Raw genomic sequence first — 17,737 nt, 5'->3', positions numbered from 1 at the left:
ATACAAAGCATTTTGTTACCTAGCTATGTTAATATGAACTACAAATGTGTTAAATTTTATAAAACTGTTTCATATGAACTGCTTTTTATTTTTTGTCTTTGTGAAGCTTCAATTTTCGTAACTTTGATTATTAAACAGTGATTTATATCATAATTTATTAACATTCTTCACGATGTTATTAACAGAATGTAAAAACAGTTTAAGGAAATATTCCAAATGTTTATATCCCAAGTGAACGCTAAGATCGAAATATTAGTCTGATTTTTTTCAATGAAACTCTTAAGTTATTGTCACAGATCTTACTAACGACAATGAAAAGATTCAATTTGTTTATTATCTTTCGTTCAATACAGTCAATAGGATCGAAATTATAATATGACAAATGATTTAGGTTTAGTCTTTATTCAGATAAATGTTACATTGCTCTTGTACCAATTGTTTCGCTTTTGCTGCAAGGATATGGAAATTAAGCTTTTGTATTGCGATTATATAGCTAAGCAGAATATCTGCATTATCTGGTTGATTAATTTTGGGTAAAGGTAAAGACAATTTAATTGATTAGGTAACTTGGAAAGTTTACGGTCAACCTAACATGTTTTTATTTATTTAATCAATTGATTTTACATACAAAAGTTCGTATAAAAGCGGTTATGAGTTTTACTGTAGCTGACAAATATTCCCGATAATATTTTTCAAAGATATACAATGTTCAAATTTTTCCGACAGGAAGTTTCTAACGGTTTTCAACTCTTTCATTGTGCTATGGTAGGAATTTTTGTGGTGGCTTGAATGAAGATTTTGGTGCAAATATTCAATATTATACATTTTTCTTCTATATTCGTCGGGAGGGTAAATGTCAAAATTTAACTTCATAAAAGAAATAAATATACCTTAATTATCTACGGTAAAATTACGACAAGGGGTTTTACAGCGTTAAGACGATCGCCTCCAGATGATGACGTCTTGACTGAGCGCTGTGGCCTGAACCTCAAGATGGTCTTGGTCAAGTACGGTGGTCCTGCATCTTTCGGACGGACACGGTAGCCCACGATCGTGTTTCTCGGAAAGGAAGGAGGTTGAATAAGAGTTGTTATCACAGTCACCCTCACCCTCGTAAAGATTGGAAAAACTTGTCTGCACATATTCCAGTATTATTGTGTTTCGGTGTTTTGCAGTTATATGCAATTATAAAAAATGGGAAAACTCGACGTAACTGTGATGCGTTATTTATCGAAGGAGGATTTTCGTGTATTGACAGCTGTAAGTATGTCAGTTTGGAGAAATAAAATTATATCCGAAAAATATTTTCCTACTTGGCGCTGCTTCATTTTATTTTGGTAGGCGATATCGCATATTTACCATTTTGTTTTGTATTTTCGTTTCTAACACTATGCTTGATGCAAGTATTTATGTATATTGCAGTATGTCTAATTGTACAATGATCATTATAAACTACATGTAAGCCAAGCGTCAGGTTAACCTTGCAGCAGGTTTTATGTATCAATCCGCGCGAGAACTGAGCTCAGAATCTTCCGTGCCAGTCTTTCCTCAACCGCCGAGCTGCTTACATCGGAGACACTGAGAAAATCTACAGTATTGCCAACCGCACAACACATCAAAACCCGCATGCATGTCAAGTGGATTGTATTTTTGCTTCTCTTTGTCTCCTGAAACATAACATTTTAAAAGTACTTTCTGCGCATATATTATTTAATAAATGTGTCATTAATATAAGAGCGAAACAACTTCTAAACATGAGAGCATGTGTGTATATTTCGAGCACGCAAAAATAAAAATAAACAAAGATAAAAGTAAACAACGATAGGCTCCTCTTGAATTTAATGACAAATTATTGTTTTTGGTTTAGAAAGAAATAGATTTATGAAAAACTTGGTTGCTTCGTTCGCAATACATCCGTTACTGTAAGACACACGCACTTCAAGTTGTACCACCAAAAAAGCATGATTTGTTATTGGTGATATATACAATCAGGTGCATTGTCTGTCGCTATTACTCTGGTTTCAATTTATGAATCACTTCACTAAACCAGGATTCAAATCTTGGTCTGTCCATTTCTTGCTGATAATCACCCTTCCCTTTCTTTGCGCGGAACAGTAAATATGCGCCTTCAACAAAGCTTTCATTGCCGCCAGTGGGTGAAACAATAAGCCTCCCCCTTCCCCTCATCGTCGGTTTCTTCAGCCCTGGCGGTGGTTTTGCATGGTGGTATCCTTCCATGTTTTATTACCCCTTCCCCCACCCACCGAGTTGAAGGACGTCTCGTCCAAATAATAAACATGTTTCTTCTCACTGCGATATATTTTAATACCGCGGAGATTCTTTTGTCGTCAAACAACAAACAATCGTTTCCTCTTGCTAAACTCAAACCGCAAATCATTCAACACCCGTGATACAATTCGTGTGCACATTGACGGCAAATCACCTCACGCCCTGTTTTACTTTGATCTTGTTGCCGCAAGGAGGATTATGCATTTAAAACAACTTGCTTGACTTTGAAGAACATTTCCTTTCGGATGAAGCCCAAAATAACATTCGGGTAAAACCGCGCGCTGAACAGGAGATTCAGCCATTCTCGCCGCTCTACAATAAACATAGGGTTAAAATAGTGGGAGGTGCAACACTGGTACCAGCGATTTCACGCGCTCTGCAACGCATTCAGTCTCGCTCGACTCGCTCTAAAGTTTCAATGTCTCTTCAACGCATTACAGATTCGAGTTGGCGAATCTGCGGTTCTAAGTTCGTCTGCACAGTGATTGCAACCAATTAAGTCCATACCTGCTAATCAATGTATTATTTTGTCTGTATATTACAAATTAAATAACTGTTTTCTTGCAAGTATGCAGTTGTGTCGGAATAGAACCCGTCTCAGTGGAACTATATTCTTGCGCGCACGTTTGGATCTACATATGCTAAAACCTGCTGCAAGGTTGACCTGACGCAGGGCTTAGATATTTTTTCTCCCTTGCACTTCAACACAAAAATTGGTAAGAATTTACAATATAGAGAAAGTCTCCAATTTCTTTAATTTTCGGTATACTAACTAATTTTGGCCTCCTAATCACGAATCTGTTGTAAAAAACCGGGGGTCACGTCTGGAAATTGTACATTTTGATGAAAAATTGTTCGTTAGCGCCAAAAACCATCTACGGGTAATCCCAAAAACCATCCACGTGTAGCCCCACGAACCATTCACACGAGGTTAGGTTAGGTTCCATTAGCACTCATTTCACCCTCAAATTCATCGGAAAAATAGGGATCGTACTAGAATTGAACATCATAAATCATTTTCTTGTAAAACAACGGCGTGGTTGGACACAATGACAGGAGATTACATTTTTGTTCGTAAAACTGCACATATACACCTATATATATATAAAAAATTCAATTGGCTTTTTTTTTTTCAAATTTTCAAACGTGACCCCCGGTTTTTTTTTCAACAGATTCGTGATTAGGAGGTCAAAATTAGTTAGTATACCGAAAATTAACAAAAGTGGAGACTTTCTCTCTATTGTAAATTCGCTCCGGTATCCAAGTCTGTCGACACATCCTAATCAGAGGTTCCAGGATAAACCGTCCGTAATACGCAATCAGTGGCACATTTGGTAACAGTTTCATACATCGGAGTCACATTTCTTCAATTTTACACAAGAAACTACTTACGGTAATGAGTTTCTCCAAGGTTTACAATGTTCATCAAGGTATTTTCTTTCATCTTGGAATATATTTGGGTAACAGTTGTATAAGTCGGAGACGGATTTCTTCAAATTTACAGGAGAAAAGACTAGAAAGTACTTACGGAATTGCGTTCTTGAGGACTTTCTGAAGCCGGGGAAATTGTTTTTTTTCGAATCGTGCAACTTATTTGGCCTGTAAGTAAGGTATTTTTCGTCATTCATGCATCTGCGTTCTACGATAGCTCGTGCCGCCATTACCGTCGACTACGTGAATCAAATGTTCCGTGCGTTCGACTATGTAACCTCCTGTCAGTGTAGCAACCACGCGGTAGTTTTACAAGATGACATGTGAGTGGGGTTTTTTTCCTAAGGAATACGTGTCATATATCGTTTGAAAACTTATTTTATAAGGAATTCAACAACGTAAATCCCAAGGCGAGGAAAAATTTCCTGAAGGAGTAAGTTGAGAAAAACCGATGTTGTCTGGATATGCGTAATTGAACGTACTGAGGAATTTTTTAGATGATGAAGCACATATTTAGGGGTGAAATGAGTGCTAATGGAACCTAACCTAACCTCGTAGGCATACCTCGACCCCGTGAATGGATAGTGGGTCTATCGTGAACAGAAAGTGTAAAAAGAAAAAGGTACTTACCTGAAGAGATGTCGGGTGCCGCACCGCGAACGCAAAGAAGCAATCACCATGCAGATAAAGACGTAAAGTAGAGTCTAGCCTCAATTTTCACTTAAAAACCTTTTGTGAATAGTTTGTGCAGCATTTATCGGTTCATAAGTTTGGAAACATTGCACATCAGCTGACAATACTGCATATCAGCTGACGATAGACAACGTGAGTCAAGATTTACCCGCCGAATTAGCAACAACCAATAAATGATTATAATGTTAAAATAACGCTTTTTTCATGGGAAAAAAGTGATCCCCAGCTTGAAAAATGTTCTGCTATCCATATGAGGTAAGTAGCAATGATTTTTATTTTTTTAAAAATAAACGAGTTTAATGTGTCTCCGGCTTATACAACTGGTACCTATATTTGACCGGGAAATCATATATTTTTCAAGAGAAATATCTCATCGACCCAATTTTTGGTAAAAGCTTACTGTCCGTCGGACACCTATAACTTCTTTTTTTTGTTTAAAATTTTTGACTCAAATTTCCCACCGATTCCGGGCTCTGCCCCTGGGGTAATTGACCTACCGCCCCCAACCGCTAACGCGGCCCCACCTTCTCTCCGGCTCCCCTATAGACACCCTGTTAAAGGCATGTTAGAAATTGGCCGGAGTCCCCAAATGAGCCCCAAACTTTGAAATTTGAAGAAATTCGTTTCCAGGATACGGAAAAATTACCTGAATTTCACACAAAACACCTTCCTGATGTTAGACAATACTCAGGAACTTATTACGGTAAGTAGTTTCTTCTGTAGAAATGAAGAAATCTGTCCGGCGGATAGTAAACAAGTCCCCAATTTTTTAAGGGGGTATAGATAGAACCTCACAATTGTATGTTTAAGGTCAGTGGTGGCAATTGGGTTCCAAAAAAAAAGGGGGGCGAGGTGCAAGGAAAGTTTACTTTTTAATGGTAGACATGGCTTAGCATCAAGAGGCCATAGTGTGGAGGCAAAAAAATCGTCCCCACTGTTTAAGGCTGTCATTTTAATCAGAATGTTAAATTTGAACATTTTCCATGCATTAACATTGTGTGCCGGAACCATCCTCAGTATCTGTGTTTGTCCATTTCTTCTCATCAAACATCTATGGTGTCTTTGAGTTTTTTTTACAAAGCTGGATCGCGAAACAATTAATGCACAGTGAAAACCCTTTCGTTCCCAACATATCTAACATATTGTCTCCCAATATGATCAAATGCTTACTCATTTCTCTCCAGTGACGTGCCCAAGGTAGGGTTGGTGGTGCGTAACCCCTCTCCCTTCCGAAAATCATGGGCACGCCACTTTTTATCTTGGACACATTTTCTAAAATCAACTCACCAGACTGAAGTAAGATGCATTCTTCCTGCAGGTTTGGATAATATCCTTTAGTGTGGTGTCGCCTACCTTATCACCTAACTTTAACAAAGGCTAATTTTCCATCCTTGTGACTTGGATCTTCAAGATTTAGGAAGATTTCAGACTGAAGGGTCACGCGATACATGTCATTTGGAATGAGCCAATCAACAGCCACGTTTCACACCATAGCGACACAAAATGCCGCACAAACATACTTTCGACTTGTGAAATCCTCAGGCGACATAGTGTGAAATCACCATTAGTAAGCCACCGTCATCATCACCTCGAAGTGGTAGATCTTGTTGACCACAAAATAGAAATTTATCCTCAACTGGTGGGAATGCCCCTCACTATACAGGCAACATCTTACGATTTGACATACATAGGACATGTACTATGTAGAAATTTTAACGAAAAATCAGTCTTAAGTCAAGAGTGGCTCAGTTGGTAGAGCTATGATTCGGCTCCTGGCAGAGCTTGTAATATCCGCTAAAAAAATCTACATATGCAACATCATCTTGCTTTCGGCTGTCCCTTTGTGGTAGTTAAGTGTGTGTTGAACCCAGTAGGCTTAATGAAAAGTATTTTATTTAAGCCGTGAAATTCTCGGACTGCAAGCACAAAATTTGGTCCTGGCACAACTAAAGCATCACTGAAAACTTTGATTTTCAGTTTATCTGTGTAGCTAATTTATTTTTTAATAAGCCACTCCAATACCCGCTACTGCTGAAATATTCACTTCAGAGAGAGAGACCTTCGATCTCTTCAGCCCTCGACCTGAACCAGCACTACACTGAAGCTCCGGAAGTTCCGCTCTCGTCAACGTCTTCATCTTTGGACCCGAACTGGAACTAGTAGTCGACTTCGTTACTTTATGGTATTTAGTCCTTTTCATTTTCGAATCACCAGATCTTATAAAGCTACCAATGGACATTACTGATCACTAATCAACTGTATGAACTGTCACACTTACCCCTGAAGTCTCATTAACCGTTTCTTTGTACAGATCAACCGAGAAATTGAATCTGCGTATTTATATCCTCATTATATTCTAGAACGTTCCACAGATTAAATGATTCATAAATATTGCCAATAGTTCGACTCCTCTTATTCAAGGACGTTCCCTCTCTCGCTGTCCAGAGATTAAAAATTACAACAAATCACCCTATGTGTGGTGATTGTGTTGCTATGCAGCTTCCAAATGTTGACAAGTCTCTATATAGTGCTCGAGTTTGCTGCGACAACACCGAAAGTGCAAGAAATATCTAAATGCAATATTATGAACAACAGGGTTATAGAACATTCTCCGTCTTGCCATGATAGTATTTCTTTCCTTAAATTATCGTCCCATTATTCAAGAAGACAAAAACCTAATTTTATGTAATGTAAACCTAAAAGAAAATCCTTGGGTGGGGGGAGGGGCCTCCAGCCCTCTGATCCTCACCTTGCACATGTGCTGTTAACAATAACAGGATTAAAGAAAATTCTCCGTCTTCTCTGGATAATATTTATCTCCTTAAATCATTGTCACATTATTCAAGAAGACAAAAACCTAATTTTATATAACATAAATGGAAAAATTTCGTGAGGGGGGGGGACCTTGAACCACCTGATACCCACCTTGAATACACGTTACTAACAATAACAGGGTTACAGAACATTCTTCGTCTTGCCTCGATAATTATTTCTCTCCTTAAATTATCATCACATTATTTTATTTCACACCACAAGAAACTAAAAACCTCATTTTAACACCGAAAGTGCAAGAAATATCTAAATGCAATATTATGAACAACAGGGTTATAGAACATTCTCCGTCTTGCCATGATAGTATTTCTTTCCTTAAATTATCGTCCCATTATTCAAGAAGACAAAAACCTAATTTTATGTAATGTAAACCTAAAAGAAAATCCTTGGGTGGGGGGAGGGGCCTCCAGCCCTCTGATCCTCACCTTGCACATGTGCTGTTAACAATAACAGGATTAAAGAAAATTCTCCGTCTTCTCTGGATAATATTTATCTCCTTAAATCATTGTCACATTATTCAAGAAGACAAAAACCTAATTTTATATAACATAAATGGAAAAATTTCGTGGGGGGGGGGGACCTTGAACCACCTGATACCCACCTTGAATACACGTTACTAACAATAACAGGGTTACAGAACATTCTTCGTCTTGCCTCGATAATTATTTCTCTCCTTAAATTATCATCACATTATTTTATTTCACACCACAAGAAACTAAAAACCTCATTTTAACACCGAAAGTGCAAGAAATATCTAAATGCAATATTATGAACAACAGGGTTATAGAACATGATAGTATTTCTTTCCTTAAATTATCGTCCCATTATTCAAGAAGACAAAAACCTAATTTTATGTAATGTAAAGCTAAAAGAAAATCCTTGGGTGGGGGGAGGTGCCTCCAGCCCTCTGATCCTCACCTTGCACATGTGCTGTTAACAATAACAGGATTAAAGAAAATTCTCCGTCTTCTCTGGATAATATTTATCTCCTTAAATCATTGTCACATTATTCAAGAAGACAAAAACCTAATTTTATATAACATAAATGGAAAAATTTCGTGGGGGGGGGACCTTGAACCACCTGATACCCACCTTGAATACACGTTACTAACAATAACAGGGTTACAGAACATTCTCCGTCTTGCCTCGATAATTATTTCTCTCCTTAAATTATCATCACATTATTTTATTTCACACCACAAGAAACTAAAAACCTCATTTTATCTAGTGTAAACCAAAAACTTTCAGGGGGGGGGGGGCTCGAGCCCCTAAAGCCCCCCCCCTTGGACACATGCCTGCTAAGAACCCTAAACCTGACCCATTTAACCTAACAATAAAACATTTAGGGACATTTAAGGCCTTCACATGGGAGGTCATATGATGTAGTATTAGCAGCATTGCATATTCGAGGCAAGAGTAAACAAATGGAGACAGAATGTTTTGCTTGTAAATGTGCAATAAGTATCACTAAACCAAGGAAGTGTGTGTGTGTGTGCAAAGACATGAATAGAAATTGGCAGCCTCCGTGGCAGAGTGGTTAGCACAGCACGGCACGATGCCAGGGGTCCCGGGTTCGAATACTGGCCTGAGCATGTGATTGTATCTTCATTAATTTCATATATCATCACTCATTCTCATCTTTGTGATTAGCCAAAAGTGGCAGAAAAGCAAAGTAAAATAAAGCAAATCAATCAATGAATAGAAATTGAACAATGTTAATAGTGCAGTGTGCAATAATTATTCAGCAATTTTATTCATTATGGTGTACAGAAGAATGTGAAAATGTATTGGAAAGGAAGTTGCATGTGGTTATGTCATTAAAGTATGTATTGCATTATCAGGAGTTTCAATTGTTTACAGGTGGCAGTAGTGCATTGACTACAGTGAAACTGATGGATATATTTCAGACTATGTCTTGTAGTGAACATCATGTGCTGCATGTCTATGGTTTGTGAGGTATTAGCATAATTTCAAATCTGGGCACGAAAGTAGGTATTTGTATTTTCCGGTGAACGAGGTTGCAACACTGCATAAATCGGTAAGACTCTACTTACCTATACTGTGGGTATACTCTACTGTGATGATACTTCTTAATTTGTAATGACAAGGAAATTATTTCAGAGTATACAGAAATTTAAGGGGTAACATTATAGTATAGGGGTGACGGATTTCTTCAAATTTACAGGAGAAAATACTTACGGAAATCATTTTCTGTAACGTTGTGGAAGTTCGTGTATGTAGTTTTGATCCATTTTAACGCGAATACATGTTGGTTTCTGCGAAAATCTCTGTCCGACATGCTGTTTCTGCTGCCATTATTTGCTTTCTGCACAAGAGCACAATGTTCCTTGTGTTAGATGATGTAACCCCATAGTCAGTGTTTCAAACTCGCGATGTTTTCACTAGAACATGACGTGTCGAATTTTTTTCCCCCCTAACCTTACGGAAAATGGGTTTTGGGACTAACGTCTATGGTTTGTGAGGTATTAGCATAATTTCAAATCTGGGCACGAAAGTAGGTATTTGTATTTTCCGGTGAACGAGGTTGCAACACTGCATAAATCGGTAAGACTCTACTTTACGTTCTTTTCCTAAGGAATACATGTCATATATAGTTGGAAAGCTTATTGTATAAGGAATTCAACAACGTAAATCCCAAAGCGAGGAAAAATTACCTGGAGGAGGAAATCGATAAAAGTCGATGTTGACCGGATATGCGTAATTGAATGGACTGAGGAAATTTGTCGATGATGAGGCACATATTTAGGGGTGAAATGAGTGCTAATGGAACCTAACCTAACCTTGAAGGCATACCTCATCCCCGAGAATGGTTCGTGGGGCTACCCGTGCATGGTTTTTGGAGCTAACGTGAATGGTTTGTGGGTCTACCCGTGCATGGTTTTGGGGGCTAATGTGAATGGTTTGTGGGTCTATCGTGAACAGAAAGTGTGAAAAGAAAAAGGTACTTACCCGAAGAGATGTCGGCTGTCTGCAAACATGTTTTTTAACGATGCACTAGATTATTACTGGGGATAAGCGTATTTTACACTATCTACAAGTTTTTGGAACCTGTTCTTTTTCATGCACCATACACACACACACAACGCACCACGAACGCATAGAAGCAATCACCACCAAACGAGCAAAGCACACACATTCACAACGTGGACACAATATATCAGTTATTTGTAATTTCTATGCCCTGAAACTAATTTTATGTTAGCCTACATAAAACATTGAAATGTATCATTTATTTTCAACTTTGATGCAAGCTGTGGTCATTGTCACGAAGACACCTTCCTTTAGAAACAGCATTAAGCAGTGCTTTTCCTAGATTATGTGAACTGTGTAACCTAATACCTAAAGTATACAACATGTAAATGATATGTACATGTAGATTTAAGATGGAGACTAGTGATTTATTTTTATGGCCCCTAAATTGTCTAGTTTTTTCTAAAATCCACTTTCTGAAGCTAAAAGTTTTGTATAAAAGTAACTATGTCAAAATATATGCTCATATGTGATAATTTATGCAGATAAGGCCAACCCAAATTAATATGAACAAGGCCAGTTTTCGTAATTAATTATCAAGACTGTACATGGAAACCATTGTTAATACATTCAATTTTTCAGATTGAGATGGGAATGAAGAATCATGAGCTTGTTCCAGGTCCGTTGGCAGCCTCCATTGCAAATCTGCATCATGGTGGAGTACACAAGTTTCTTAGAGAAATGTGTAAACAAAAGTTGCTTAGTTATGAAAGAGGAAGACGCTGTAAGTACAACCTTATTATATGCCCCACTTTACTTTTTGCTATTATTATTATTAACTCCCATTTAATGTTTTCTTTTAAGTCCCTTTGTGGATGTAATTTCTCTGAAAATTTTCTACAATGGATGAGTGTAATATGAAATTGTTTATAACTACTACATGACATGCATAGGATATATGATGTTCATGGTTCCAATTGTGTAATGATTTTAGTCATACAGAAGGATGTGGAATGCATGTAGAATACTGGAAATGGTTGTGAAATTAAGGTTGCGTTTCGAAGAAATTGATTTGTGCAATTTAACCTTTTGGAGCCCAAGGCCAATTTCACATGTAACCCCGCTTGATGCCCGAGTCGATTTTGAGCAAAATGCAGATTTTCAATTAAGTGAGTGTAGATCGGAGGCTAATTGCCCTTGAGAGACGAGTGATATACCGTTGTACGCAGAATGAACCAGAGATTCAGACTATATACAATTTATGCAATTTGGTGGGGAGGGGGAGAACACTCAAAATACCAAAATGTCTGAAGAAAATGGGGATTGATCCCCCCCCCCCCCAAGAAAAAAGTACATGAAAGTGTTGACATGCACATGAAAATATTTGCTGACATGTAAGGGAAATGTAAGGAACACTAAAATATTTGCATTATTATCGTATGACCAATGTAACGCGAGTTGTACCCCCAAAAGGAATGATCAGCACGCCACTGATTCAAGCTTCAAAATGCAGCAGTACTTTGAAATGACTGTAGCTCAGAGGCATATGTATTTTTCTCAAATACAATGCAAGTTATCTTGCAACTCCAAAGCTTTACATTTATCGCAGTTATCATAAATACAACGTTTGTGGTTTTACCACCACTACTCTCCTAAGCTATGAAATATTATTTTAAAAGCTTTACTGCAAAATTGTGGACCAATGAAATTTCTGAAAATGACTCAGTCTAATTCCTTGTATTAAAAAAATGTATTCTAGACAGCTTCGAAAAAAACAAAAAAAAAACTATGTAGAGCATAGTATAGAACCTGCAACATTGAGAAAATCATATTTTGATATTTTTATTGTCAAATTATAGTGCAAGTACATTATGCTCCTGTAAGTTTTGTACACAAAGCTGAAATTGTGATAGATTATGAACGTGCACGACTTTCATGGGTATAGAGCTCCTAACCAGACATAAATAACATTTATCCTGCATAGGCAAGCAATGCATTATGATGAGAAATTAGCAAAATCATTTTAAGTGTGTTCGAATTTAATTTTGCCACAATTAACAACATTTCAATAAAATGTACTCAATTCTCTGTTAAAAAGTCCATTCTAGCATGATTTGAGGAAAATACAGTACTATGTTTCAACAGTCCCCCCCCCCCCCTAACCTTCCTAGTTCAATGCACCTAGGCCACCGCTTGATAAGGGCACTGATTCCACAGGAAAAAATCTTTTGGACAAGTGCATAACCACTCATGCACCGCTGACTGGACTTCGTTGTCATTCTGGAACCTCGATCCACTTAGTTCATCTTTCTTTCAGTGGGCCAAAGGTGTGGAAATCGGAAGGTGGAGTAAGCACTCAATTTTAGGTCCTTGATGGTAGACAATGTGACACTGGCAGTGTGTGGTCTCGCATTGTCATGGAGCAAAAGGACACCAGTGGACACCAGACCATGTAGTTTGTGCAGAATGGCTGGTTTCAGTTTTTCGTGTGAAAGGTTGGAGTAGGTGGTACTGTTTACATTATGACCTCTGGGCATGTAATGTTCAAGAATTGGCCTCTTGTGGTCCCAAACATGACCTTACCGCCATTCCGTTGAGCACACACTTTCTTCGGTTTGGGAGACGAAGGATGTCGCCATTCCATTGCTGTCCTCTTACATGAACCCAACTTTCATCTCCAGTGACAATATGATGAATAAATGCCTCACTGTCAGCTTCATAGTGACGCAAGAGCTCCCTGCACACATCAACACGTCTCTCCTTCATTTCCAGTGTCAAATGTTTCGGAACCCACCTCGAATTACACTTTCCTGAACCTCAGTATGTCATGACTGATATGGTGGGCTGATCCTACACTTATTTCCATCTGGGAAGCAATTTCACTGACAGTAATACACCAGTTCTCCCGTATCAAGTCCTCCACTTGAGCAATATTGCTTTCCGTGACTGCAGTGACAGAGCGACCTGGATGCGGAGAATCTTCAACACTGGCTATGCCCTGTTTGAATACTTTTTGACTTAGTTTTTTCGAGGTGGGTTTTTCTGGAAAAAACCCTTGTTGGAAAAAGTGGAGTGGGCCCACCTGGTCCAACCCTGATTTCTACTTGTTCAAAAGGTTTTCAACACTTCATATTTGTTCATACCTGTATGTTTGAATTGGGGGAATATTATATGTGTAACCCATTTGTTTTTCCCCTCTATAGATGATGGCTACAGATTAACCAATTCTGGGTATGATTATTTGGCCCTGAAGACACTGACTTCCAGAGGTGTTGTTTCGTCTTTTGGTAATCAAATTGGAACTGGGAAAGAGTCCAACATCTACATAGTGGCAAATGAAGAGGGGGAAGAATTGTGCTTGAAGCTGCACAGGTAACCAAAACAATTTATCTCTTGTAATAACTTTCTGGTGGTTAGGAAATTTACTTTTTCTGGAAATATCATGGAAATTCACTCACTCTGTTTCTGTTTTCTTGGTTTTGCAGGTTTTTGTGTGTAGGTTGTTGAACAAACCAAAAAAGAGGAAAGCAAGAAGTTTTAACTTCATTGTGGACAAACTATACTTCATTTGGTTGGACTAAGTGTTGCTGGTAGTTACAGCACAATTTGTTTTTTAAACACTCTAGGCAGTTTCATGTACATACATAAGTATGGTGATTTGTATAAACATTACAGATTTTTCACTTTATTACCAAAAAATGGATGACTACAGTCAACTGTTCAGTTACATCAGTGATTATATTTTAAGACAAGAGAAAGAAGCATGAGGACTGGAAAAAAGCAACATTTCTATCCTTTGAACACATTTTAACTATGATCTACAAGTAGATAAAGTTTGGTTCTTTCAGAAATAATTATTTAAAATAGGTCACTTCCAATTAATATGTGCACTTTTGTGAACTACATAAACCAACTTCATAACATTTCATAATTGTAAACAATTGTCAACATTTCTTTTTTTGTCAAAAAAATAAAGCAAGGAATTTTTTTTTTTTTTTTTTGAAAAGCTTGTCATACTGCAGTAGTTACTATATGTTAATTTAATTATTTATTCTGGTTGCAGGCTTGGGAGAACTTGCTTTCGGAATTTGAAAGAAAAACGTGATTACCACAAGCATAGGCATTCTGCATCATGGCTATATCTTTCTCGCATTGCAGCTACAAAGGAATTTGCATATATGAAAGCTTTACATGATCGTGGATTTCGTGTACCCAACCCCATTGATTTTAACAGACATTGTATTATAATGGAACTGGTGCAAGGAACGCTGTTGTAAGTACAAGTGATATAATTAAGATGTAATATTGCATTATATTTACTGTTAATATATATTACATATAGTAGGGTGAAGCAGATACCATATTGATGCCAATACCCTTTAACGATTCCCACCAATACCAATCCTAGAATATTGTAACATAACTTGTGCTTAGAATATTTAGAAATATTAATATACAAGTACAGCATGGTGGTTACATCAAGCTACGAGAGTTGTCCTTTAATATATTCGAAAGTAATACATAAGACATTGTTGGAATATTGAAGTAACTACCACAAGCTTTTGTGTGTTCAATTCAATTCAAAACATAGAGAAAGAGTTTAGATCACATTTGAGCCTATGAAGGTTCGCTTTTTCAACAAGTAACAAGTTTGCTAGCTAGCTTATTTGACTGGCTGCCAAATGAGAAGGAAATAGGAAACACACTCTAGACATTGGAAAAATTGGCCACTTCTTCAGTCATAGGTGAAATATGGCAGAAATGGAAGTGAGTGACCTGCAGAGTTGGGAGGTCCAGAGTGAATGTATAGTTGCCATGGAAAAACATAGTTCTCTTACTGTGTGTGGTAAGGTGTGATGCAACTTCATAAAGTGTTCTTGCAGTTGCAATCGTAAGCAATGCTTGAGGATGAAATTAAAAGGCTATTTGATTGAAATTCCATTGTCTGAATGTATCATTTGTGTAAATGATCTACGTAGCTTTTACGGACAAAAAATCTAAAGCCAGTAGAATAAGTGGAATTAAAAGGCTGAATCACACGGAACTGGATTTCTGGTTAGTTGGCGCTGAACTTGCTACCTGCCCGGATGTGATGGCTACCTGGCTGGCTGCTTGACTGGTTTTGAGGAATAGGCCATGTTCAAATTGCTGCTGGCTTTCCTCGATTGGATTCTGTGGAACAGCCAATTGGAGCAAATTTTGGCCATGTGAAGATAATCTGGGAGTTTACAAAGGAAATAATTTTATCTGTGGTTTCCGAGTGTTGCCTGTTTTTGTTTAGTTTCTCGATAAAAAAAAAGTAACGAGATGACATGCAGTGCATTTGTGTTCAGTTCATTAATATTTAGGTAGTAATGCAAGGCGATGAGATGTGTACGTGACAAATATGATTATCCGAAAATGAAAATTCTGCGAATCTCATGTATGAATAATGAATATGCATGCCCCGAGTTCATTAAAAAGCTTGTTCGGTACGCATTGATTAGCATATGTTTTCGAACCAATTTCTCCATACTTTTCTTTTTAATTTTTAATAAAAGCACAAAGGAGTAATTCTCCTACAACGTTTTGCAAATTGCTCATCCATCTCTACAGATTGTTTGCTCTGCGCAATGTTTTATAGGAACAAAAGTCTATCGACAAGTACGGTAACAAGTATCGTGGATGGTGAAAACTAGCAAATGGGTAGCCAGTCCAACACCAACTAGGGCATTCCTACTGGAAATCCAGTTCCGTGTGATTCAGGCTTAATATAATTTGCATTGAAGCCAGTAACTTACAAAGGTGCCCATATCTCAAATGATGATATATCATTGATATAAGATAATCGAGTACATACTTGTCTAAAGGTACAACTTCTTGCCAACGTTTTTAAAATCTATTTTATATAGTATGCCAAACGACTTCTTGATGTCAGAAATGCAAATATGTATATCTGTACTGGACCTATAGTTTAAATTGGGGCTCAAGCCCATCTGCAATATTCCTCCACTGGAAATTTAACCTGTGACCTTTTGATTACAAGGCAATGGCAGTACCTACTATGTTGTAAACATGTATTTTATTTGGTTACAGTTCAGTGAGATATTAAATAATATAAATTTCTACCAAGACATTAAATCAATGGCAACCTGCATAAACAGTAATAAATAGAGACCATGTTTTCATTGTGTAATGTCTTCACTGAAATCCTTTAATTTTTTTTTTTTTTTTATTGTTACAGGACTCATGTTTATGAAGTTGATGATGTAGAAGCCTTGTATGATGACCTGATGAATATCATCATGGAGTTGGGCAACCATGGAGTGATTCATGGTGATTTTAACGAATTCAATATCATTCTTGATAAGGAGGAGAAACCTGTTATGATTGATTTTCCACAGATGGTTTCAACTTTACACCCCAATGCTGAAATGTAAGTATCCATTCCTTTTTATGTATTTAGAAGGGGTTGAATTGAGTTGTCATGAAATAATTTGTGAGAACTTTCAGTAATGTTAATAGATGTAAAGATAGATGTCAGATTTTTAAAATGAATATGAAGTGCAGGAACATGGTCTATCAGTTTCAGCATGTACAAATACAATAATTGATAATGCATGGCTAATGCCTTGTAATATGAATACTTATATTCTTTTGTTTTCTCTTCAATACTTATCAACCAGGAATGAGACCAATATGCTATTGTACTTGATACTAATACACAGTTCCTTTATTTCCTATTCTTCCCTTTTTAAGTCAATTTGCTATTGTGACCCAAGTGGTTATGATGCAAAATAAATTATTAAAAAATGCTGTGTTATATTCATTTATGACCATACAAATTTCTACAGTATGTCTCATTCTCGATTTGTCCTTGGAGCGGTGGCCAGCTTGCCGGGCATTGGGTGTATCCAGATTGCTGGTGTCTAGTTTGCATGTGTTTGTTGTGTGTTAAGATGTTAACAAGTGTTTTAGATTGTTTTGTTTTAGTTTAGTTTACGTATTACTGATGCTTTTCCTCATGTTTTTTTTTGTCCAAATCTTACGTCATTACAAATCCTTGTAGGGAAGGAGGTTAGAAGGCATTTTGCAGCAGTGTTCCACAGGGAGACAGTGTTCAAACACGTGTGAAGAATTGAAAGAAATTATCAGGAGAGAAATTGAAGCAATTTCGGAAGAGGAACCAATATGTGTTACTGAAGATTTCCAAAAAACATGTTAGGAAAATGAATTTATAACTTCGGAAACAAGAGAAATAGAGCGGCGGTACATGGCTCGTTATCTTCAGCATGGGAGGGGCTACATGATGATGTAAGTGGTGTTGCGGCCAAGTCGTGTCCAGTGTGAAATAAATGCAAAATGGCACATACAGCCCATGAGAACTCAGCGAACAGTACAGTGCTTTGAAAATAACGGATTCTCCCCACTTTAAATGCTAAACCCTGGGCCACCTAGTCAGTTACCTTTTCATGCAAGGATCCAAGGTTACGAATTTGTGTAGGTAAGCATCCTGGTGTCA

General features: G+C 37.4%; 1 protein-coding gene across 1 annotated transcript in view; it reads left to right on the top strand.

The window, feature by feature from the left end:
- The first annotated feature begins 1,118 nt into the window (after positions 1-1,118).
- RIOK2 (RIO kinase 2) overlaps positions 1,119-17,737 on the top strand; it is a 28,566-nt gene continuing 11,947 nt past the window's right edge. Inside the window, exons 1-5 of the mRNA XM_083119794.1 lie at positions 1,119-1,260; positions 10,879-11,020; positions 13,440-13,608; positions 14,300-14,509; positions 16,460-16,651. Coding sequence (XP_082975920.1) covers positions 1,195-1,260; positions 10,879-11,020; positions 13,440-13,608; positions 14,300-14,509; positions 16,460-16,651 — 779 coding nt within the window. The 5' untranslated portion in view covers positions 1,119-1,194. The remainder of the gene's footprint in view (positions 1,261-10,878; positions 11,021-13,439; positions 13,609-14,299; positions 14,510-16,459; positions 16,652-17,737) is intronic.

The sequence above is a fragment of the Lepisma saccharinum genome, chromosome 3 (genome assembly GCF_977018435.1).
Source record: "Lepisma saccharinum chromosome 3, izLepSacc3.1, whole genome shotgun sequence".
NCBI classification, from domain to species: Eukaryota; Metazoa; Arthropoda; class Insecta; order Zygentoma; family Lepismatidae; genus Lepisma; species Lepisma saccharinum.
This window is presented reverse-complemented; position numbering and strand designations above follow the sequence as displayed.